General features: G+C 31.3%; 1 protein-coding gene across 1 annotated transcript; it reads right to left on the bottom strand.

Moving 5' to 3' along the window:
• Window positions 1-1906: 1906 nt before the first annotated feature.
• On the bottom strand, window positions 1907-24038 carry LOC134724693 (meiotic recombination protein DMC1/LIM15 homolog). Its single transcript, XM_063587867.1, has 14 exons — window positions 23948-24038; window positions 18604-18671; window positions 17627-17671; window positions 14289-14339; window positions 14049-14144; window positions 13685-13767; window positions 11899-11993; window positions 11334-11406; window positions 10449-10540; window positions 10069-10142; window positions 9330-9444; window positions 4132-4192; window positions 3105-3221; window positions 1907-2265 (listed from the first exon to the last, which is right to left on the bottom strand). The coding sequence occupies exons 2-14, from the start codon at window positions 18661-18663 to the stop codon at window positions 2196-2198; spliced, it is 1032 nt and encodes a 343-aa protein (XP_063443937.1). The 5' UTR covers window positions 18664-18671; window positions 23948-24038; the 3' UTR covers window positions 1907-2195.
• Between the last annotated feature and the right edge of the window lie 9 nt (window positions 24039-24047).

The raw sequence follows: 24047 nt of genomic DNA, 5'->3' as shown, positions 1-24047 counted from the left end.
ACACACAAAAAAAAACGTAGTTAGAATCTCACTCCATTTTGAAACAAGCCAATGAAACAAAGTTATAGCAATACACTAACCAAAACATGATTAAGAGTCAAGAGTTATTCAACACAAAATAAATCGTTGACAGAATTCCACTTTATTTAGAAAGGATTTTTTTTTATTAACAATACACTATCCAAAACATAATTAAAATTTATTCAACTCAATAAAAAATGCTGTCTCACTTTATTTTGAGACAACGAAAACAATTATACTTCCTAAAACTTGATTACAAAGTTAATAAACCCAAAACCAATTAAAATTGGGCGCGAACATGTAGGGTGCGAACGGACTTTGAGTGCGAACATGTAGGGTGCAAAAGTGAATGGGGGCGAACATGAGTGGGTGCGAACGGACCCGGATTCTTCCAATCTGTTCTATCACCCTCTCAGCTATGTGTTATTTAATTTAAAAATCTGGCATTTTTACATGAAGTATAATAAAAACGTTTATAATGTTGAAGGTATACAGAAATCTTATGAACGGTTAGGCAGTTTATGTACTACTCATGGCACCATGTTTAATGAAAACCATTCAAGCTGAAGTTAACCAAATGCTTTGGTAGAAAATGAAGGTTTATGTATTCAACAATTGTCTCTTGAGTATCTGCAGAATTCTATACTGATTGGGTCCTCCTCTTATTCTTTCCTGGCGTTCATTGATGGAACATATATAATTCTTACAAAACATTGATTAATAAGAATTTTTTATTTAATTCATATAAATTGTCATTAAGGAATTTTCTTACAAATCTAGTTTTCTAAAAAAAAATATTTCTTGATGTTGGCCATCTTGATTAGTCTGTCAAGGAAAAAGATCACATGATTGTCAAATGGTTCCAAACAAGAGGACATTTAATGGAACAGTCAAGGCCAAGCAAGACATAAAAGGTGTTAAACAATAGTCTTAAATTTATTTTTTATTTGAACAAAAACAAAACAAAATTATGGCATGATCAACAAATATAGCAAGATATAAATAACAGTATCAAAATATAACAGAAACAGAACAATATCACATTCATGGATCAGTATTTCTTCAACAATAAAAATATAAAATAGTTTTAAGACTATTCAACAATATAACTTATTTACAAGGTTCAACAGGTTTCTATCACAGATATTGATGATGCTTTGTCTATAAAATATAACACACTCACTGTTTCACCATTCACACAAACTAACAATTATAATAATGCTCAGCAATAGTAATCATAATATATACAATAATAATAAGAAGAAGAATATACATTCTTACATAAGATAGATTGAAAGAAAGTAAGGTTACCTCACAAAGCAAAGTTACACCACTCACTTAAAAAAATAACAAATGCACTCACTGTTTCACCATCCACACAAACTAACAGTTGTAATGCTCAGCAATAGTAATCATAATATATACAATAATAGGAATAAACATTCATACATAAAACAGATTGAAAGATAGCCAGACAGGCTATCTCACAAAGCAAAGTTCTCAGAATTTTTACACCACTCACTTACAAAAAAAACACTCACACCACTGACATACATCACTAGTAAATTATGGTTTAAAGATAATTCTTGATTAAAATTAAATGGAAAAGAAAAAGAAACAGATTTTGTAAGTTCTCACTTCATTCCTATGCCAGGCACATCCATTTTATTTGAAACACACTTGGCAAGATGTGAATAATGTTATCAAATACTTAACAATCTGAGATGGTTTCATTAAAATCTATTTTTAAAAGTTTCAATGAATTGACAGTTGAGGGAAGATGAGAGGCAAATCAATGAACAAACATTGAGTTACACACAACACTAACTTGGGTGTTGTGAAAAGGGGTACATTGGTAATAAAATTGTAATAGTATATTACCTTTTAAAGAAGAAGAATTGCATAATAAATATATTATTAATCATAAACAGACAACAAATAAAGAGGAGACATTGAACACATCAAACTTTTGTGATAACAGATTTACCACTTTTAACCTTTTTTCATTTGTATTCAATTAAATCAAACAAGAGCAAAGTGTTTATAAGACTGTAATGTACACATTGTCACATTTGTTATGGTTATAAGACTGTAATGTACGCATTGCCACATTTGTTATGGTTATAAGACTGTAATGTACACATTGTCACATTTGTTATGGTTGGAACAGATCATTATTCCTTTGCATCAGCAATTCCTCCAGCAGTAATGGCAAAGGTGGCTTCATTTTCTGGTAGATCAGGACTGAAAGAGACCAAATTTACATTATTTACCACGATTAAATTTTAATATTATTTATAATCTATCCTTCACACTTTAACCCTTTCCTCCATAATGAAGCCTTTTGATGCCTCAGATGAAACGCTTTGTTCTGGAGAAATCTGTGTTAGATTTTACCAAAGTTATATCCAAAATAAGAAGTATAAATTCCTGAATAACAGGCGTAAATTGCTTATTTTGACATCTAACTGACCAAAATTATACATATTAAACTGGTCAATATTTCATTAATGTAAGCTTATTTTCAACACTTTATTGAAAAATCATATGCAAAAAAGGTATATAAAAAAAATGTCATGGAGGAAAGGGTTAAGGCATGCTTTCAACTCAAAACCCTCACCATAAAGCGGAAACACTTTATAACTCTTTTGCCATCAAAATCACAAATAAGTGCCCTTAAATCTTCAAAATCAAAAAAGTTATTACCAATCTAATGCAACAGATTGAAATCCTACATTTAAAAAATCTGTGGGTCTAAATAGCTTCTTTCGCAAAATTTCAGACTATCAATCATAGTCCGTCTGTCCCACTTCAGGCTAAGTTTTTGGTGAAGGTAGTTTTTGATGAAGTTGAAGTCCAATCACCCTGAAACTTACCACACATGTTCCCTATGGTATGATCTTTCTACTTTTAATGCCAAATAAGAATTTTGCTCCAAATTTCACTGTCCACTAAACATAGAAAATGATAGTATGAGTGGGGCATCCGTGTACTATTGACACATTCCTGTTTTCTCAGATTTCAAATGTATTACCTTAAAATGCATATTTATCTTTTTAATTAAAAAAAAATAAAAATATAACCTGTCATATATTTTAGCAACCCTAGTTTCTCCTCTTCCTTTACGTAAACTTATTCTAGTGGTTGAAGCATGAGCTAAAATATTTCCACCAATAGGTTTCTTTGGATCAACTTGAAAACTGAAATAGAAATCATCAGGTATTAAAACATGAATCTTTTATTGATAAGTAACAATCGGATTCGTATAACCACAGAAACTAATGGGTGTGTTTTTTTTTGGTTTTTTTTACAAAAAAATATTTATGTTATGCAAATGATTTAACTCATTGTTAAATGTAAAGTGGTTTATTTTTGTCTGAATATTTATTTTTTTGGGAACAATCCTGTTTGCAAGGTTATTACATATTTTTACCATTAGGATTTTCTCCTTTGATATTTATTTTTTTTCTATATCAATTTTACAAGAAAATATATGTAGTAAAATAAGCATAACAAAACTGCCCTTACTTACATGATTTTTTTCTTAAAGTGTCATTACTTTCAGTTTGTTAAAGACAATGTAGATAATAAGATGTAAAATGAGTCAATTCAACCCTGGGATCTATGCAACTAGTTAGGGATACTACTTGTACAAGTAATTTTTATTTACTTGGAAGATGTAATAAAAAAAAATATTTATAGAAGCAAATTATAATGTTTGAATAATCTCCCCTTCATTTTCTATTAAAATCTACTTATACATCTTCAAGTTTTAGATACTGAGAATTGCAATGAATTACCTCCATATTTGATTAACAATTGAAACTGACGAAGGTGTTTGTCTTGAAATATATGAATCTAATATCTTGCCTTTTATAGCATCGGGTGGATAGTTATCTCATTGGCAATCATATAAAATTTACTTATTTTTATAGATATTGAATTATCATTCTTTTTTTTGGCACATGTGATAAAATTCGAATTACTTTGGCTAGTAGACGTCCAAGCAAAATAAATTCTCACAAACAAAACATTATGAGTTGTAAAATTTTTTGAATGTATTTTTTTTTATGTCAAATTATTTTTCATTGATCAAAAATAAATACATACGATAATGCTGCTCCTGGGTCAGAAGTCATCTGATTGGTTATAAACACTGCCACATTATACTCTGAAATATAAAAAAAAACATATTTATATTAAATGTTAGGGGTACTTCCCGATTGTTGTTTTAAACAAAGAGTGTGCAATAAAGCCACAAAATTATTTCTATATCCTTAAAAACAATTGCTTAACTAGTTTTTTCAACTATTATATCATGTATATAGGTGTTAAATCCAAAAATGATGTTGCGCTTCAGTAATAAAGCTCATGGAAATCTTCATTTATTTGATCAAATCTTATAATAGAAATAAAGTCTTTTAAAGATGTGCCTCTGACAATTATTCTATATAAAAAACCATGTGAAATGCTACTTCTCACTGATCCCTGCCAAAATATATTGGTAAACAGAAAGTTGTTGAGTGATGAATCTGAAATTCATCACACAGTATAACTGACTTATATAAACCATAACTTAATTTCAGAAATACTTGTAATGTAGTTCCAGAAAAAAAAATCGACCAAAATTTTCAACTTGTCTACTCATGTGTTAAATAATTTAAAGTGACAGTTCAGTAAACAGGATGTTGTCGAGTGATGATTCTCAAAAAGCATCACACAGGACACTGTGGATTCATTATTATTCATTGAATAAAAACTTTTGTGGATTTCATTGGTACATGGAAACTAAGGATTTAAATGTTCAAGAAATTGCAAATTTGATGCATGATTAAATTCAAACTTTTTGAAAACCATGAAATCAAATATCCACAATTATGCATGTTTTCCCCACAAAGAAATGGTACCCTGGCACTAAAATAAATTAATCCACAGTAGCTGACGTAAATAAACCCTGAAATCAAATTTCAGAAATCATTATGATGTAGTTCCTGAGAAATACTAACAGAGGTACAACAGTATATTGACGGACCTGCCTGCACCTATTTTTTTCAAAACATTATTTTTTTATTTTTTTTATATTCCCGCTATCTGCATCCGGAAATGTAATCATGTCCATTTTCCGCACCGTTAAATATTATAAAAAGATATAAACATCTGTTTTTAAAATCACAGTCTAACCTGTATATAACGATTTTAAACATAAAAGCACCCCACCACACTGTGTAAATATCTGTGAGAATATTTGTTTTAGCATGAAACCTATTTATCCAAAGCGGGAGTGCTCCGATATAAATTTATAAAAGTGGAAATACCTTTTAAGAACAAACTAGAGGCTCTAAAGAGCCTGTGTCGCTCACCTTGGTATATGTGAATTAAACAAAGGAAGCAGACAGTTCACGACAAAATTGTGTTTAGGTGATTTTGATGTGTTTGTACATCTTACTTTACTAAACATTCTTGCTGCTTACAATCATCTCTATCTATAATGAACTTGTCCGTGTAGTTTCAGTGGAAAATGTTAGTAAAAATTCACAAATTTTATGAAAATTGTTAAAAATTGATTATAAAAACGATAACTTCATAGGGGGTCAATTGACCATTTTGGTCATTTTGACCTATTTTTTAGTCTTAAATTGCTGTATATTATTGCTGTTTACAGTTTATCTCTATCTATAATAATATTCAAGATAATAACCCAAAACAGCAAAATTTCCTTAAAATTACCAATTTAGGGGCAGCAACCTTACAACCAGTTGACCCATTAATCTTAAAATTTCAGGGCAGATAGATTTTGACCAGATAAACAATTTTGCCCCTTGTCAGATTTGCTCTAAATGCTTTGGTTTTTGAGATATAAGCCAAAAACTGCATTTTACCCCTATGTTCTATTTTTAGCCATGGCGGCCATCTTGGTTAGTTGGCCGGGTAAAAAAACACAAATTTTAAACTAGATACATCAATGTTGATTGTTGCTAATTTTGGTTTAATTTGGCCCAGTAGTTTCAGAGGAGAAGATTTTTGTAAAAGATATGGAAATTTACGAAAAAAGGTTAAAAATTGACTATAAAGGGAAATAACTCCTAAAGGGGTCAACTGACCAATTTGGTCATGTTGACTTATTTGTATATCTTACTTTGCTGAACATTATTGCTGTTTACAGTTTATCTCCATCTATAATAATATTCAAGATAATGACCAAAAACAGTAAAATTTCCTTAAAATTACCAATTCAGGGGCAGCAACCCAACAACGGGTTGTCTGATTCATCTGAAAATTTCATGGCAGATAGATCTTCACTTGATAAACAATTTTACCCCATGTCAGATTTGCTCTAAATGCTTTGGTTTTTGAGTTATAAGCCAAAAACTGCATTTTACCCCTATGTTCTATTTATAGCCATGGCGGCCATCTTGGTTGGTTGGCCGGGTAAAAAAACACAAATTTTAAACTAGATACATTAATGATGATTGTGGCCAAGTTTGGTTTAATTTGGCCCAGTAGTTTCAGAGGAGAAGATTTTTGTAAAAGTTAACGCAGGACGATGACGACGGACGACGGACGCAAAGTGATAAGAAAAGCTCACTTGGCCCTTTGGGCCAGGTGAGCTAAAAATTGGTTTCTTTCCCCCTTACTTATATTCCCTATCAAAAATGTTAGTTGTTAGAATAAAGTACAAAGAATTCTGAAGGATTTGCCTTCAACTACAATAATACTGTAATTATACTGTATGCTGGCGAAACAAAACTGTTTATGCACCTGTCCAGATTGATTCAGGGGCCTGTCGTTCAGCATCGTTTGTTGATGTTGTTCATTAGTATTTTCCCGTTCGGGACTCCGTTCTGATATATAAATTAGATCGTTGGTTTTCCTGTTCGAATTGTGTACGCTTATAATTTTGGGGTCCTTTTTAGCTTGCTGTTTGGTCTGTATCAAAGCCCTGTGTAAAAGGCCATACTTTGACATGTGTTTGCTATTATCAGGTTGAGAACAACCCTCTCTCAGACAAGGGGTCATGCATTTTTACTGATGTATAAAAGAAAATAGAAATACCAAGGATTGGTTTAGTTCTTCTATACAAAACCTTTGAAAACTTAAGAAGTTTGACCTCAAAAAGAGGAGAGTTACATCATATTTTAAACAACTTTTTCTAAAAGAGGGGTCCACTTATTTTGAATAATGATTAAACTGTTAAAGTAAATGTGTTAACATGGTTAAAGTCCAGGAATATTACAAAAAATCTTGGACATGTTTTGGCCATTTTTAAAATACCAGATAGATATATAGTTGTTTGAGAAAAAATGAGCCCTTTTGTGCAAACAAATATATTATAACTTATATTGATCCCTCATAAAACATGTACATGCAAAAGGGATAAATTTATAACATTAACGGGTTGCCCCCAAACTGAATATGACTTGTTGAATGGAGAATTGTCTCATTGTTAGTCACACATACAGACCAGATTTAATTATTTCTTGGTGAACAGGGAAACAATACTTCAGAAATTAATGAAATGTCAAAGTACAAGTGATAAATCAAGTTTTAATACTGTCAAAACCTATTTATGTTTACAAAATAAAAATATAATCGCTCCCCTCTACTTTTCAAGTTTTGCCTCAAAAATTTGTAAATTAAATATTTTTTTATTAAAATTTTCAAATCGCTCGCTCGCCCAAAATTTTGGAGTTCAAAATTCTGTAGAACAAGAATTTAAATTGGTGTGACCTTAGTTGTTACTTTAAGATATGGTACAAAAGTGAACACAAAAATCATTTCCTTTTGGCCCCAGATGACTTTCTGTGTATATCATTGAAAAAGCTCCAAGTTATCTCCCTTTAGTGAAAAAAAAGCATTTTTTTGGCATTAACATTGAAATATCTTTTTATAACTAACTGGTAACCTATATTTTTTATTATTTTTGCAAATAAACTGAACTTAAACTAAACTAATGTAAAATTTAAGCAATTTCTGTAAGTTAGTTATTTTTTATTTTGATATAACTTTTTTTTCTCCTATTAGTTCAACAGAAAAAGTACCTCAACAAAAATGCATGCTTCATTCAAAAGCAGATTGTGAGCTTAAACGAAAGGTGACCCAATATTTTAATTTTATTTTTCCATTAAGTATAGGATAGTTTATTTATAGCAAAAAATAGCAAAATCCTATATTTAAAAAAATATACTGGGAGCCCTCTTGGAGTTGACTTAAATACATGTAAGAAGGTTAAATAGAACAATTTGCATCAAAGTTTTTTGCTGTAGTTTTGATTTTTTCTTCCTCAATAGGCGAGGATAGGTAGCAATACAGTTAGAAGTTTAGTTTCGCATTATGGCCCCTGTGAATTTTTTAAATATGAAAGTTTTTGTACAATAAAATTGATTTTTAGGTAATTGAAGAATAATATAGCCTTCTTAGTGGGTTTATATGAACATTTAGATTGATTTTAACATGTTTTATAGGCCATTTCAATGATTGACAGTCCGTATTTTCCTATCCGTACCATTCATAGGTCCATAAATTATTGTAGTGTTTATCAACAAAGATTTTGCGCTCGATCTTTTCAATTCAATTTTATGGAAAAACGAGCAGGAAGACATATGATTTTTTTTGGACCACTTGATAGATATAAACCAATGGATTCAGGAAAGGTATCACTGTAATTCATTGAAATTTTCCTTTAGACCAAATTTTGGAGACTTTTGTGACATGTTCACCCCCCTTTTTTGCTATATTTTGTATCTAAGAAATGCAGATTGTTGCCATGGTTACACCCAAAAGGGATTATATTTCACCCTTATGACCATTAGAAATCAAATCTATGGAAGATTCTCTTTCTACAAGTATATACATGCATAACACACATATAAAGCCTTCTTTGTTAGACAGGAGGGGAAAGGGGGTGTTTAAAAATTATGAGTGTCAATTTTAAGTTTTTTTCCTAACTGTGTATTGCTACCATAAGAGAATTTGATGAAATTTGACAAAATCAGCTGGATTTTAACTAAATTTAGGACCTGTCACTGAAAACCGATTTCCTCTTATACATTTTTTGAATAGATTTTGGTTTTACAGAAACAATTTTACCTTTCAGAGCTCAAATATTTGTTAAACAAATAGAATTTTGGTTTCACTTTATCTGTTATACACAAACTTTTTGAACATTTATGGTATTTGCCCTGACATGTACAGTAAAAAATAGTCATCCTTTGATTACATGTATCGAATATTATCCGCATATATGAATCATGAATTAAATGGCATCTATAAATTTTGAATATGCCATACTGAAATCACAATCCCCTTACCTTCTGAGATTTTCTGAAGTCTTGATAACATTTGGGCTAGCTTCTGTTGTCTGTCTGCTAGTTCACCTCTGCCACTAAAGTCAACTCGGAACAAAGCCATAATGGAATCTACTATCTATATGAATAACAATGAAACTAAGTTATATTTATCGTTTGTATTGTGTGATGATGCTGGAACTTTTACGTAAGTTTTTTTTTATAATTTGGACTCTTTTTTTATGGTATCAATCCTCAACAATATTGATTATCATTGATAACATTTTTTTTTTGCTAAAAAAAAGAACTAGGTGCTGCAGAAAAAGAACAAACAGTCCTTGAAAAAACTCATAGCTGCAATGTGATCCCTCTAAACTAAAAATGTTCTATAAACATTGAGTAACAGAAGAGTCTTACCAAAAGATGACCATATGGTTAAGCCAAAAACAACAATTGACAATGTAAATGAAGTATTAATGATAACCATAAGATATCAGTTTAATAAGAGGGGGAACCAGGTCAGAATGACATAGTCCAAATAATTTCAGGGCTGGTTTGATAGTAAACCAGTCTTCATGCCAGTTTATAGAAGATACAACAGTTTATGTTCTTATCATACATCAATGAACTGCATATGCTGTTCTTATCATACATCAATGAACTTCTTTCAAATGCTTTCATTGATTTTCTAAGTCAATCAAATTCTAATGCTATTTGCACAGGATGCAAAATTTAAAACTACAAGTTCTTATGTAATACGTACCAAAAGTTTAAAAACTCCTGGTTCTTCATAAAATTTAGCAGCTACAAAATCTAATAACTCATGCTGATGTTCACCTAAAATATAAATAATCTATATCTAAAAGGTGATATATTTATTTGAAATTTGAAAAAGGAGAAAGAATATTAATTACAAATTTTCTTCCTTTTCTTGAAAACAAATTTTATATATTAACGAGGAATTATTTCATTCCAATAGTGATAGATATTATGACAATGTTATAACAAGTTTCCATTGGAACTTCTGTTAGGTGAAACAAATATACGTTGACAGCTCAAGGATAACTGAATAATCTGCCAAATATCAAAAGTCTGAAGAGATTTTAATTTATGTCTTTATTTTTCTATTCTTGATAAACTTACTTGTATAAGCTCTGGCATAAATAACATTATCTAATACAGCACTCTGGTCTAGGTTAAATCTGTCTGCAATGGTTCTCAGTCTGTCAGGACGACTTATTGTGTGTTAAAGAAAATCTACATATGTTAATTGGATATAAAAAAGAATTCCTAAAAATATCCACAAGGAATATTTGGACAATGTACAGAATTTTGAAATCACTATAGTGATTGAGTGATTGCTTCATGTGAAGTCCAGTGGCAAATATATCATACATGTTCAGGCCAATCATTATTATGAAAAAAGTCATGGTGCAAAAAAAGATATTCAGCCAATGTTTACTTTAAATTAAATTCTGTTTCTTATCTTTGCAGAGTTATGTTTATACACATTTTATTGAAGTGAAAGTTGTAAATTGAATTGCTTGGAGTACTCTTTAAACAGGTGCAGCATTCATGGGGAATGCCTACAAACATGTTGAGCAAGATGTTTTGTTGTGCATTTAGTGAATTGTAGATAATTATATTCTGCAGTTATTGTTTTAATAAAAAGAAGACTTCAAATGGCCTTCATCCTTATTTCTAAGTTCTGGAGTTGGTTTCACAAAAAAAATTACGACTAAGATTGATCATAAATATACTGAATTGTTCATGACTTAGGATCAATCTTAGTCGTAATTGAATTTGTTTTGTGAAACTGACTCCTGATTTTTTTCTAATTTTTCCAACATTGGCGACTTTATCAACCCCAATATTAGTCAAACTTTTTTTGATAAAATATGTCCCTGGTTATCAAGCAACTTGAACAAAAAATTAATCTAATCCAATTCTTGCACTCTGTAAATAGTTTTTTTTTAATTTTTAGAACACATTTCAGCAGTACATGTAATCTATAAATCTTTTGGATACAAGGTATTCTCTGTATCAATAAGAACCACTTTGCCCCCTGTATATCCATTGGCTCCTGGAAGCTGTGCTGTTACTGAAATAATAAAGGCATATTTTTGTACTGATGTGAAATCACTTTTAAAATAATTTGTCAGACAGATGTTCAACTTCTTACTTTACTTTTAAAAACATAATTTTTTTTTAATTTCTAAATTTATTTTCCCAAAAAAAGAACTTCCCATCAGTGTTTTATATTACAATTCAAGGAAAAATATTTCTTAAAACACCTCCACTTTGTTCTTTTGTCAATAGTAATTTTTCATGGATATCTCTGACATTTTCATTCTGTTCTACATTTGTAATTTTTTTTAATCACATTTTGTTTTTATGTATGTTTCAAACTGAACAAAACATGATTGGAGCTATACTATTGCATAAAATAGTGAGCAGCCTTTAGTTCATGTGTTGCTCTCAGACAAGTGATTTTGAATGTGTTTTTGCAGTCTTTATATTTTTACTCTGTATAAAACATATAAAACATGAAAAACAAATTATATTCTCCGCATATAAATGATCTAACTCTTACCACACATTGTATGAGACAGCTGTGTTTTGCCTGTTCTGAATTCACCAAAAGCTTCAGTGATTGCCATGCTTTCTAATCCTCCTCCACAAAGTTTACTGAAAGGAAATTTCTTCTAATAAATCTTAAATAGCAATTTGAAATTAATTCTGCGTGTAAATGGTATAAGGAATAAAAGGTGTATTTCAACTAAATAATATTGTCTACTGCAGCAGGTTTATCTAATACAGAAACATAATGCTAAGCTACTAAGGAGAGTGGCAAGTGTTTGGAGTATGTATCTATTAAAATTCATTGTGTTATTTCTGTTTAATAGACTTTTTAAATGCAGCATCATGGCTTTTAGTTTTTTTTACTATATATGTATTGCTGTACAAGAGATTTGGTAATGTCATTTGACACACGATCAATATATTGTAAACCTGAACTTATTTTTTGCAGATACTCAATTTGTGTTTAGCCTGGTCTATCCAATTTCTCAAATTTACTTGATGTAGTTAAGTCACGAAAAATCCAAGTTTTAATTATTCACAACATTTTTCTACTCGCAAAAATAAATCACTTGCAATATTTAGATGGTTACAGTATAATCAATGTTGCAAAGTTAGACAAAGATTTAATTTTCTATTGTAATTGCAATAACATCTACCAATTTTTTTTTATAGAACAATAATATTTTGTTTGCTCTTGTACAAGGTCAAATAAAATAATCATGTGTGTTTCCTATATTACATCTTTGAAAGAAAAAAAAAAGGGAAAGTAGGTAGGTAAGAATTTTTTTTAATTTACATTTTTTTACATTGAGTCTATGGCAGAGTTCGTAAAAATGGTCGGTCTTACCGGTCCTGTCGGTCAAAATCAGGCTCGGACCAGAATTTTGAAAGCTGGTGACGGTCCTGATAACCAATGTAAAAATGTCTGTTGCAGTTCCTTTTCTATCGGTAATTAGTTGTACCGCAACTAATTCCAATACATATTTACTTCGATCATTAGATGTATCTGCTGGTAATTTCCGGTACTGGTTTCCTATTATAAACAAAGGGAAACCTACGGAAACCAAAGCTCTGATCAACACATGGCCTGCTAAATTTGTTCATTTAGCTATCCCAAGCAAAAAATCAGTGATTGAACCCTTCCATGGGGATAACAAATACAGAGAAAGTGATTCAGATGATGAAATGAAAAGTGAAGATGACTTTAAATAAGATCAATCAGGAGAAAAGAAATTGGTTATTCATTGTTTATTTGCTGGTGGCTGAGAAAAATAAAACAAATAAAAATTAAGTTATTTTCCATAAAATATGTTATTATTTTTATTTCATGATAAAATTGACAAGATTTTTTTAGGACTGGCTAATATTTTGTAGGACTGACAAATAATCTTGCTTTATCACAAACTCTGCTATGGGAGAAAAATTCTGACATTATAAACAATGATTATTGGAAAATTACCAAAAAAACTTTAAGGTAAGCTATTTCTTAAAATATAGGGTACTACCCCATAGGTAGGGAAAAAGGTAAACTCTTACTTTTTTATTTGGCCTAAACATCTATGCAGCGATTTGTTATGAAATAATTAATTCCTCTATTACATATATTGTCAGAAGTGAAAATTTGTAAATAATGTAGGGACCCACCTGATATTTACATGCAACATGTGCAAACAATTCTTTAATCAACTTCTAATCTAATTTTTTTAGAATGTATATAAATATAAAAGATTTTTCTTTGCTGTACACATAACGGTATAAAAAATAACAATGTTAGTATAACTAAAAAAACTAATTACTCTAATTCTATGCTTCCGGTCGTTATTCTGAAGACAGCTTTTCTTTTATCTGAATACTCTAAAGCTGTCAAAAAACCTGGATCCTGGAAATACAAGAATGAAATGAGGCATCTGCTACTGAAATTAAAAAAACAAAATCTCATTCATCATTAAACTGCTGGACTTAGAAATACTAATTTTTGACTTTTTCAACTGGACCAACTCACTCCTTTGAAAATTAATGCCAGACTTTATTCTTTTTCCGGTGTAACTATGTTCCCTTCTTATATATATTTTACTGAAAGGTTCCCTTCTTATATATATTTTATTCTAAAAACAGGGAGAACTAGTTATATTAGGATGATTACAGTAGATTAATACATACACAGAGCTTATTTGCAGCTTCTTTGATTTTTTCCATTTTTGCTTCAGAAATTCCTTTTACAGCACAAAGTCTTTTCTTTGTGGTCATTTGGATTCCCTGTAATAATACAATTTTTCATATTTTATGGTTAAAATTTCAAAAAAGTATGCACAGAAAAAATGTACAATATAATACACTTGCTTTGTTTGAGATTTGATAATAAATAATGGAAGTAGTACTTAAAGTTTATACAATACATGCCTTTATGGTACATATTCCCACTTGCTTCAGTTTCTTTATGTCAGCTACATTCTATAAATTAAAAAAATAATTAAATGATGCAAATTATAAATGACACAAAGTTTGAATGGTATTTCCTTGCTGCTTTGAAGACTCATTGTTGGTTGTGGGCTGTGGTTTGCAATCTGAGCGGGTTGATGTATCTGTGGCAGTTAGGATTATCATGTCATTATTATTTCCCTTGTTTAAACTATAAATTTCATATTTCAGTGTTAAATAATTTACATGAAGCTTATTAAGTATATATTTGTTAAATTGCATAGCTTTTGCTATTTGAATTCATTGATTAAAGATATTTATTTATATTGTAAAGTTTAATATTTGCATCGTTGCAAAATCTTTGGCTACCTTCTGCGAGAAACTTATGTTTTATATAAATGGGTTTAGATTGTTATGTTGAATCCTCTGAGGACTGACTTTCAGTCCAACCAAAGAAAGCCAAGCTTTCCAACCATCGTTTAGGTTAGTGCATTTACTACATGCCTCCTAAGCAGGGCTTCCAAAAATTTTCTGAGCCAGCCAGACATTTCATATCTGATCCGAATTTTAATCCCTAAGACAAAGTCACAAAAGGCAATTATGGTAATCAGATGGCCATCCCATTGACATTAAATTAAAATCGATATTAAACTTTACTTTGATATGAATTTGATGTTCTGACATAAAATGTTAAAATTGACATTGCATCATTCAAAGTGTGCACATCAACGTGCTCATATCTGCATTAGACTCTTTATTTGTGCAAAATGAAGTTGTCTAGAACTTTATTTTCGTTTTTAAAGTCAAATTTTTCAAAACCGGATGTTGACTTGACAATGGTAAAACATGGACCATAAACGGATACGTAAAATCCATGTACGTTAACATAGAACTACTGAGCGAAGAAGCTCTTTCCATTTAATTTTTTCAACAAAACACTTGAAATGAACATTAGATACAGGCATTAATGATAGTTTTAGCATTTTTGAAGAAATGTAGGATGCATAATTGAATTTCCCACCTGTGCACATGCGCACACGTGTTCTTGTTCATACAACGTAGTTCTGACGATTTTTCATTTAAAACCTTTTTAAATGATTTATCAAATCATGTTTATAAATGTATTTATTATATATTTTAAATCAATTAGATACAAGCTGCTGAAATGTACGAAAATAATTGGGAATGGACTGATTAATTTTTTACAATGTCCAGTACTGAAAATAGTTTACCTGTCACCTGAACAGGTAGTTTTCAGCTGTCCAACAACTAATTAGCCTTGATTAAAATTAGAAAGTACTAAAGTAGGGGTTGTTTTGATAGTAATTAATCATTATGTCACTTTTATGACCGGAAATGTATGGCTGTTAAAGGCAAAATGTTGGGTCAAAAAGATCGTGAATTTATATGTTAAAATGACCGAAAAATCCTTTGAAACTAAAAAGTATATGACCGTTTCATGCTTTGCCCAGCCGGTCTTTTACCGGACATTATACAAATGACCAGAATGTATGACCGTTTTGGAAGCCTTGCTCCTAAGTACCTTTAATTTGAACTTATTGAATGCTCCATTTCTACTTACCTTTGGCATATCATGATAAAAGTTGTACTTTGTTGATTAAATTATATATTGTTTTCAGTTTTTGGTTTGCATTTACTTAGATATATTATAGTGCATCACATTTGGCATCAGTCATTTCCGTTCACATCAGTTTACAAACTAGAATTAGCTGTTGCCCTCATTCCCGAATCTCCAGCAGAGTTGTTCCTGCTACATATCTTTGACACATACCCCAATTTCCTTTCTAATAATTCACATTGAAAAAAGGTTTGGAATATATTGGTTCCATTCCTTAATCTGTTTTACTAAATGACTAAAGCAGAGAATAATAATAAAAAAAATCCATATAAATTCCATGAGGCCTTAATTAAAATATTGTTTGTTTGCCCTTTTCCGACCCTATGTTTTGAAACAGGGTAGGTAGGTAGGTGAAATATTTATTTTTTTCCCCCCAAAAAAAACTTAGCTCGGTATATTATTTGTCATGGGTAGGTAGGTAGGTAAAATATTTTATTTTATAGATACAAAATCTGCATAATGTCATTTTTGTCCGTTTTGTTTTTGCAAATAAGTTTTCCGCTGGGACTAATAGTTTTGAAAAAAAAAATATATAAGAGATAACTTTGTACTGGTAAGATAATGTCCGGGCAGACATATAAAAATACTAGAAGAAAAAGTCCCTAGAGTGTTACAAATTTCGTGTGCGCCTTTGTTTCCAATAAAAATGCTACAAGACTTATAACTCAATTGTCACGTATTTTGCATCAAATTTATAAATGATCTGTATGGAAAACTTGGCGATTTTACTGCCAGATATTCTCCACTTTACAGGGTTTTGTCACTTTTGGTTTATATCAGATATAAATGATATAGCGGCATCGTTTACATACTCATTCTGATATGCGGATCACAAAAGGCCATCCCTACATAGAATACAACGTCCGTTTACAAATTAGTTTGTACACACGTTAATAATTTTGTATCAAACAAACTTTTTTGTAAATGAACCCTACTTTAAGTTTAAAGGTACAGAGTAACGTACTTCATATCATGATTTCAGAAAGCATTCAACATTGATTTCAAACAAATGCTATGAAACTTCAAATGCAAGTGTTCATGTCAAACGCTCAGGTGATACCAAACAGACTGGACCTTATACGTAAAGTTAAACCTGAGGATTCCGGTTAAAAAGTTTTGAGCGGGAAATACAAATATAAGATTTTTTGATAGGAACAAAAAAATAAAATCAAATAAAACCTTGCTGGTAAATGCAAATAAAAGATTTTCAGGCGGAAGGAATTGATAGGGTCGGCCTGTATAAAAGGGCAAACAAACAATATTTTAATTTAAGCCTGACGAACGAAACTTCATAACATATTTTATGAGGCACCTTTACTGTTTACATCTGTTTCAAACATTGAACTGTGCTATTAGCAGTAAAATCTTTCTACCTCAATCGTCTTTTGTGATTACAAAATACTTGTACACATGAGAAAGACCGAGATGTAGTTTGAACCCAGATAAGAAAAATTACCTCTTCTTGAAATTCACAGTAGCAAAACTAGTTTGGAGACCATCTAAATATGTTTTGACTATAGGATGAATGTAAAATCACATGAAATTTCTGATATTGTGATACTACATGTAGTACACATTATTGTTCTTGTACAAATGCAACTTTAAACTTTTCTATACATTTTCCAACTGGGAACCTCCTGAATTAACAGGAATTAAATGACTTATATAAGTTAAAACTTACAATTCCATGATTCTGCAGAAGATCTATGTCCTGGAATAGTGATTCCTGAAATAGTAAATGATTAACAACATGAACACTCCCCTCAACTGGCACGTACTACCTATCATTCTGAAAGAAGAAGGAAGCTGAAGAACATAATTTTAATTGAAACTGTCTTCTGGCATGTTATAACCTGTACTGTTACTGAGACTGTAGATTTTCTCTACATTTTCAGCTCAACCACTAGAGTTTTTTGAAAACTTTGCAGCGACGAGAACATCTGTTCGCTAGCTCGCAAAAATTAAAACTGATGAGAATACCTGTATATTTACCTGTAGTGGGGTGTATTACACAGGTAAGGTGATCGGACATCCTAGGGATGTTTTTATTTCTAGATCACCTAGATGTTTGCGATGAGAACTAGTTACCACGAATTATATTCTAATTTAATAAATGTCAATTTTCACTGGTAGGTATAACTCTATTATTAAAAATCTCAACTTGGGAACAAATTGTTCCATTTTCTCTACATTTTCAGCTCAACCACTAGAGTGCACTCCTTATATAAATATTTATATATGCAAAAATATGTATAAATGTAACATCACTTAGGTCTGAAGGTGAAAAATACTGATCACATCTATCAGCTGAGTGAGCTTGCCTTGTCATTTGCATCTCATTTTATGTTAATATGTCCTTGAAATCAGCTCAATAGACTACTACTATACTTGCACAAATACTCCACAATACAAAGTTGTGCACCTGCTATTTCATTTTTTGACACAAACAATTGTGACATTAGGAATTTCTTATAACAAAACATTTTAAATGTAAATCATTTGTAGGTACAGTAGCAGCCAACACTCTTCATAAATTATATTGTTATTCCAATAAAAGTAAATGAAGAGACTGGACTACAGTTTGCAGAGAGAGTATTCAGTATATAATAATGTTAAACTAATTTCAAAGAGTTGTTACTAAAATGCAAGGAGCCATACCTCTTCATCATCTTCATTCACAACTAACTCTTCTTCAACAACCTGGTCTTCCTGCTGCATGATTTGCTCTATAAAAAAAAAAATCATCAAGATTTTTTCAAAATCACTTCAATATACGGCATTATAATTATCACTGATTTCTAATCACTATCGATGTCACCAAACGAATAAACAATGACTATAACTGGACACTTCAATGACTTCATCAATGAGTTTATTCCAAAACATCTATCAGTAGATGGACTGGTCAATGATGAGTGCACCCTTTTGACTCCGTCCAGTCAAGTGAAATAAATCAATACATAATTTAAAAGCAATGTAAGGGAGGTAATTCAAATCATTGTAATTATTGTAGTTTAAATTTCTGTTTATTGTAATCAAACAAAACAAATTTTATAGCCTCAAATTACTTCCCCTTGTCAATAGTAGACTGGTTCTATACTGAACAAAATTGGCTTTTGCCAATGCAAAGCAGTGGCGGATCCAGGTGGGGTTGAGGGTTGGAACCCCCTTTTTTTGGACCATCAATGCATTTGAATCAGGACAGAAATCCCCCCTTTTAAAAATGACTGGATCTGCCCCTGCAAAGCGGTTTAAGTAATTTTCATATAAAATAATTTTGGATGTCAAAAGTAACAAGCTTTACAACAATATAATTAAAAGATTTTAAAACCTCAAGGTCCTTAGATTACTCACATTACGCACAGGTAAATTGCTCTTTCTGTTAGCTCTCTATTGTAAATTAAAATTTATGTCCCTCATGACAACTATAAAAAGATCTGTAATTATGGAGTCAATTACGGGAATGGCAAATAGACTATTGAATGATACCCCCCCCCCCCCCCCCCCCCCCTTTCCCTTTTTTGCCCCTTAATGGCCTTATTCTTAAACGATTTGAGCCATAACCCCCAAAACCAATGATGAATCCTAACAGTATCAGACCAGTCTGTTTGCTTACTAACATGTTTGCCCTAAGTTTGTTCGCCCTACTACGAAAATATTAATATTCGGGGCATTGCAGTTGAATAAACTTATTTAGATATTTCATTGGTATATATTCTTGAAATTTATGGAAACTTGAAAATATTTAAAAGTTTATGACTTGTTTAGGATCATTAAATTATTTGGGTCACTGATTATTGTGATACTTGTCTTTTGAGGGATTAATCAATAAAAACAAACAGTTCAGATAAAATATTCAGTTTGAAATTAATAAAAACAATGGTGTACGAACTGTAAATCATGAAACAGAATTACAAGTTCATTAATTATTATACTCTGAGACTAGTCTCAGTTACATTCCTAATTGACTGATTACAATTATTTTGTTAACAAATATCAATAATAAATATAAATACATTGACTGTCATTGTATTCAGTTAACATTGCATCAAGGGCAGAGTTAGGACAATATCCAATAGATGTATATGTAAAGGTTCAAGCACTAAAATATATGGCAAGAGTATCTAACACAGAAATTAATCCGTTGTTATATGATGCATACTGCACAACTAAACTGTTGGATGAATCAGGAACCTATTCTTGGTATACTTTTGTAAAAAATATAATTCATGAAAATAATTTAAATATATCTGATATACAAAATATTGACTTCATAAAAGAAAAATATAAAATGAATAAACAAATGAAAGATATTATGCAAGAAAACTATAAAAAGCTGTTCTTTAAAAAATTAAATTCTTTAACAGAAAATAATAAATTATTTATCTATAGTAAAATCAAAAAGAAATATGAAACTGAGCCTTATTTACTTAAAGAGAATAACTTTGAAATAAGGAAAAAATTTACTAAATTAAGGGTAAGTGACCATATTTTGGAAATTGAAAGGGGTAGATACAAAAATATAAAAAGGGAAGAACGTTTATGTCAACATTGTTGTCTAAATAAAATAGATGATGAAGAACATTTTTTATTTACATGTATTAAAAATAAAGATTTGAGACTTGAATTTTTACAGAAAGTTAGAAATACCTATTTTGATATAGATAATATGGATAATGTGGATAAATTGGTTTTATGTCTTTCGTGTCCGTCAATTATGCAGTATACGGCTCCATTTGTTAAAAAGTCATGGTCACTGAGGAGAGTGGACTCAACAACTGCATGATAGATACTTATATGTATATAATGTTTGTTCTTTTGTTGTTATTTTTGTATGATGTATTGTGTTCATTTATATGTGCCTTCAACCCCATTGGGGTATAACTGTGCATTTATTCAATAAACTTTAGTATACAACTCTGAAAATCAAAGGGAAAATGATAACTTGATTGCAGCAGGAACATATATATTAGATTGCAGCAATAGCCAATATAAATATTTTGTCAATTTTTCAACAAACTTAATATTTTGTTCAAATGCTTACAATTATGCGACTAGACAATAATTATATAAAAAAATATTTTTTAGGGCAAATGGACCCCGGGCGAAAAGGTATCAGGGCGAACACATACTACTACTAGGGCGAATGTGTATAGAACCTTGGTGGTACTGTTACTGAATTTCAGAGAGATCCATACACTGTTCCACAAGTTACTTGTAGTAGAATGATCCTTTTTTTTGGGCCACTAATTCCTAGGACTTAAAATCCCAACTTTCCTTGTAACGATTTCCTGTGAAAAAGTATGCATATGTTCGAATTCATGACATGACAGATTTCATGACTGTTTTGGCTGTTGACAAAAAGACCTTTGAAAAGAACCCATCTATACATATTCAAAATTCGAACCTCACATGTGAAAAAACAGTAAAATTATTAGGTATTGAAATAGACTACCAGCTAAATTTTGATGTTCATATCAGCTCAATCTGTAGGAAGGCATCACAGCAATTAAATGTTTTAAAACTTTTAGGCTCATTTTTGGATAGACTTAGTAAACTTACTATATTTCATACTTTTATTCTTAGTAATTTTAATTTTTGCCCTTTGGCACAGTGATCGGGAAGGTTGAGCGCCATGCGCCAATTGCGCATTTTGACCAGAAATGGCGCATGGAGTGACAAATGCAAGCGCCCTTGTGGCGCACAATATTTTTCGCTTCGTATGTAAACGTTTAGATATCGTAAAATGGATTGCCAATCGTGTCATGAGTGTTTCTTGTCGCCATATTGGTGTACAAAACTGTGTTGTGTTCCATCCAATGACAGGAGCACCACCAATATATATTGGGATGTCTCGGGCGTTTTCCTTCTTTAAAGATAGCAACGTGCGGTATGTCTGTTTACCGAAAAAACATAATGAACCATCATCCATAATATAAATTTTCAAAGTAAAAAACTTTAATTCTGTGAAAGTTGGCTAGTACAGACGAGACGGGAATAAAGCATGACGCTCGAACTTCCCGATCACTGCCCCTCGTTTGACAATATGGCCCATTAATTTTAAAAATGGCTTATTGATTTTATTTTTTGGGGCCCTGGGCCCATAGAGAAAAAATCTTTCCAGATCACTGTTGGCATGGCATTTTTGCACTGAGAAAAATTCCAAAAAACTAGAAAAGGTGCAGGAAAGAGCACTCCGTTTTGTTTATGAGGATTTTATCAGCTCCTACAAGGACCTCTTACTTAAAGCTAAGGTGCCTTCCTTGCAGATCAGACGGATAAGAACAATGGCTCTAGAAACTTTTCAAATTATAAACAACATCGCTCCTGTGTGCTTACAAAATTTGGTGAATGTCAAAAAATCTAAATATTCTTTCAGGTATGTAAATATTCTTGAAATTCCACAGGTAAAGTCAACCCGTTACGGTAGCAGGGGCGGATCCAGGATTTCAAGTTAGGGGGGGCGCAATTTTTTTTTCGCCGAGCGGAGCGATGCGAAAAATTTTTGAAGTTTGTTTTAGGTAAAATTATTGAAATATTCTTCTCAAGGAGTGAAATGTAGATATCTCGAACTAATGTGTGTTAAAATTAGCGAGGAATTAAAGTTTCAAGCTGAAACCACCTTAATCCACACCTGACAACAATCTACAGATGGACGTGCGCGTGCGGACAGAAGGACGCAAAGTGAGACGAGACAGATCACAATTGCTCACCTGACCAATATATTTTTCAAACGAAAAGCTCTACTTTTACCAGCGATTTTTAATTGTCCTTTCATACTATCTGTTTTTTTGGTGTTTTTTTTTATTTTCGGAGGTCGTGCCAGACTTTACTGTGTTCGCCTCAAACAACTAAAATCAGAATGAGATACATTTACGCAGTTACATTTATTTTCTTGGGATCTCAAGCATACAGTAATACGGTACACAATTCGGCTAAATATTTAGGTTGCAAGTGAGAAATAAATACAGACACAGAGATACTAATTAATAAACTAACCTGTCGCTTGAAACAGTATTTCTATCTTTCATTACGGATACTATAAAAGAATCTCACCTGCCGACTGTTTTCTTGACGGTGTCATGATGAAATTATGAAAGTAAGTAAGGAATGTTTTGGAACTTCGATTATCAAGCAAATTGATTATAAAAACCGCAAATACAATGTAACATTTGTTTTTACTGTAACTGCTAAAAACCTATTATATTTGTCATCAAACGCAGCTCCGCGTTTGACACCTTCCTTTGAAATTATTTTAGAACTTTTATAAAGCGTAGGTCACTTGATTAGTAGTCACGTTGATTCGGTTAAACTGACTGTTTTATATACTTTGAATGTTAAAAAAGATTGATTCAATGTTCTCTTTTGATACTAAAATATGTTGAAGTCAACCCATACTTTGCAAATTTTAGGGGGGGCGCACGCCCGCCACGCCCCCGCCTAAATCCGCCCCTGGGTAAAAAAGCGTTCAAATTTGCTGCTGCTACTTTATGGAAGTGTCTTCCAAACCATTTCAGGACTGAAAAAAGTTTTTCACATTTTAAAAGTCTTGTTCAGTCCTGGAACGGTTTGGAATGTCACTGTTCTGCTTGCAGATAATTCTTAAACTGTTTTATTATTTAGGCTGCTTTTGGATGCTCTGGTCAAGCATGTTTTTACTTCATTCTAAAATTTGTTGATTATTTTTATTGCATGCTATGTATGCGAGATTTCAACTTTGTATTACAGGTTGTTTTATATGTCAAAATGCACTGTTTTTATGTTATTTATATGTTTTTATATTCGGTCAAAAGCTCCTTAGAGCTTGTGTTGCTTATTTGTACTCATCATCATGCCGAATCAAAATAAAGTTTTCTTATCTTATCTTATCTTTGGAGATTCAGGCTTTACATTACGAATTTATTGATGAAGTTGATGCTGAGCTTTCAACTATTCAGATTTACACACAAAAACCTTGAAGTGTGGGAAAACTAGAACTGTTTACAGTTATTAATTTTCTTACATAGTTCTTCTTCACGCCAGTTACAACCTTGCTCTTTCTGCTACAAAACTTGTCGTCTGCTAACACGTGCGAGATAATCGACGTCTTTAAAATGTTTGTA

Source organism: Mytilus trossulus, chromosome 7 (assembly GCF_036588685.1).
Source record: "Mytilus trossulus isolate FHL-02 chromosome 7, PNRI_Mtr1.1.1.hap1, whole genome shotgun sequence".
NCBI lineage: Eukaryota > Metazoa > Mollusca > Bivalvia > Mytilida > Mytilidae > Mytilus > Mytilus trossulus.
The sequence above is the reverse complement of the archived record's forward strand: the minus strand, read 5'-3'. Positions and strand labels throughout refer to the sequence as shown.

Excerpts from the sequence above, each read along its gene's own strand:
- LOC134724693 (XM_063587867.1), bottom strand. The coding sequence starts at position 18,663 with ATGCAGCAGGAAGACCAGGTTGTTGAAGAAGAGTTAGTTGTGAATGAA. Across the intron at positions 14,145-14,288 it reads TGGGAATATGTACCATAAAG|GGAATCCAAATGACCACAAA; the intron begins GCATGTATTGTA and ends GTATTATTACAG. Across the intron at positions 11,407-11,898 it reads GCTGTCTCATACAATGTGTG|TAACAGCACAGCTTCCAGGA; the intron begins GTAAGAGTTAGA and ends TTATTATTTCAG.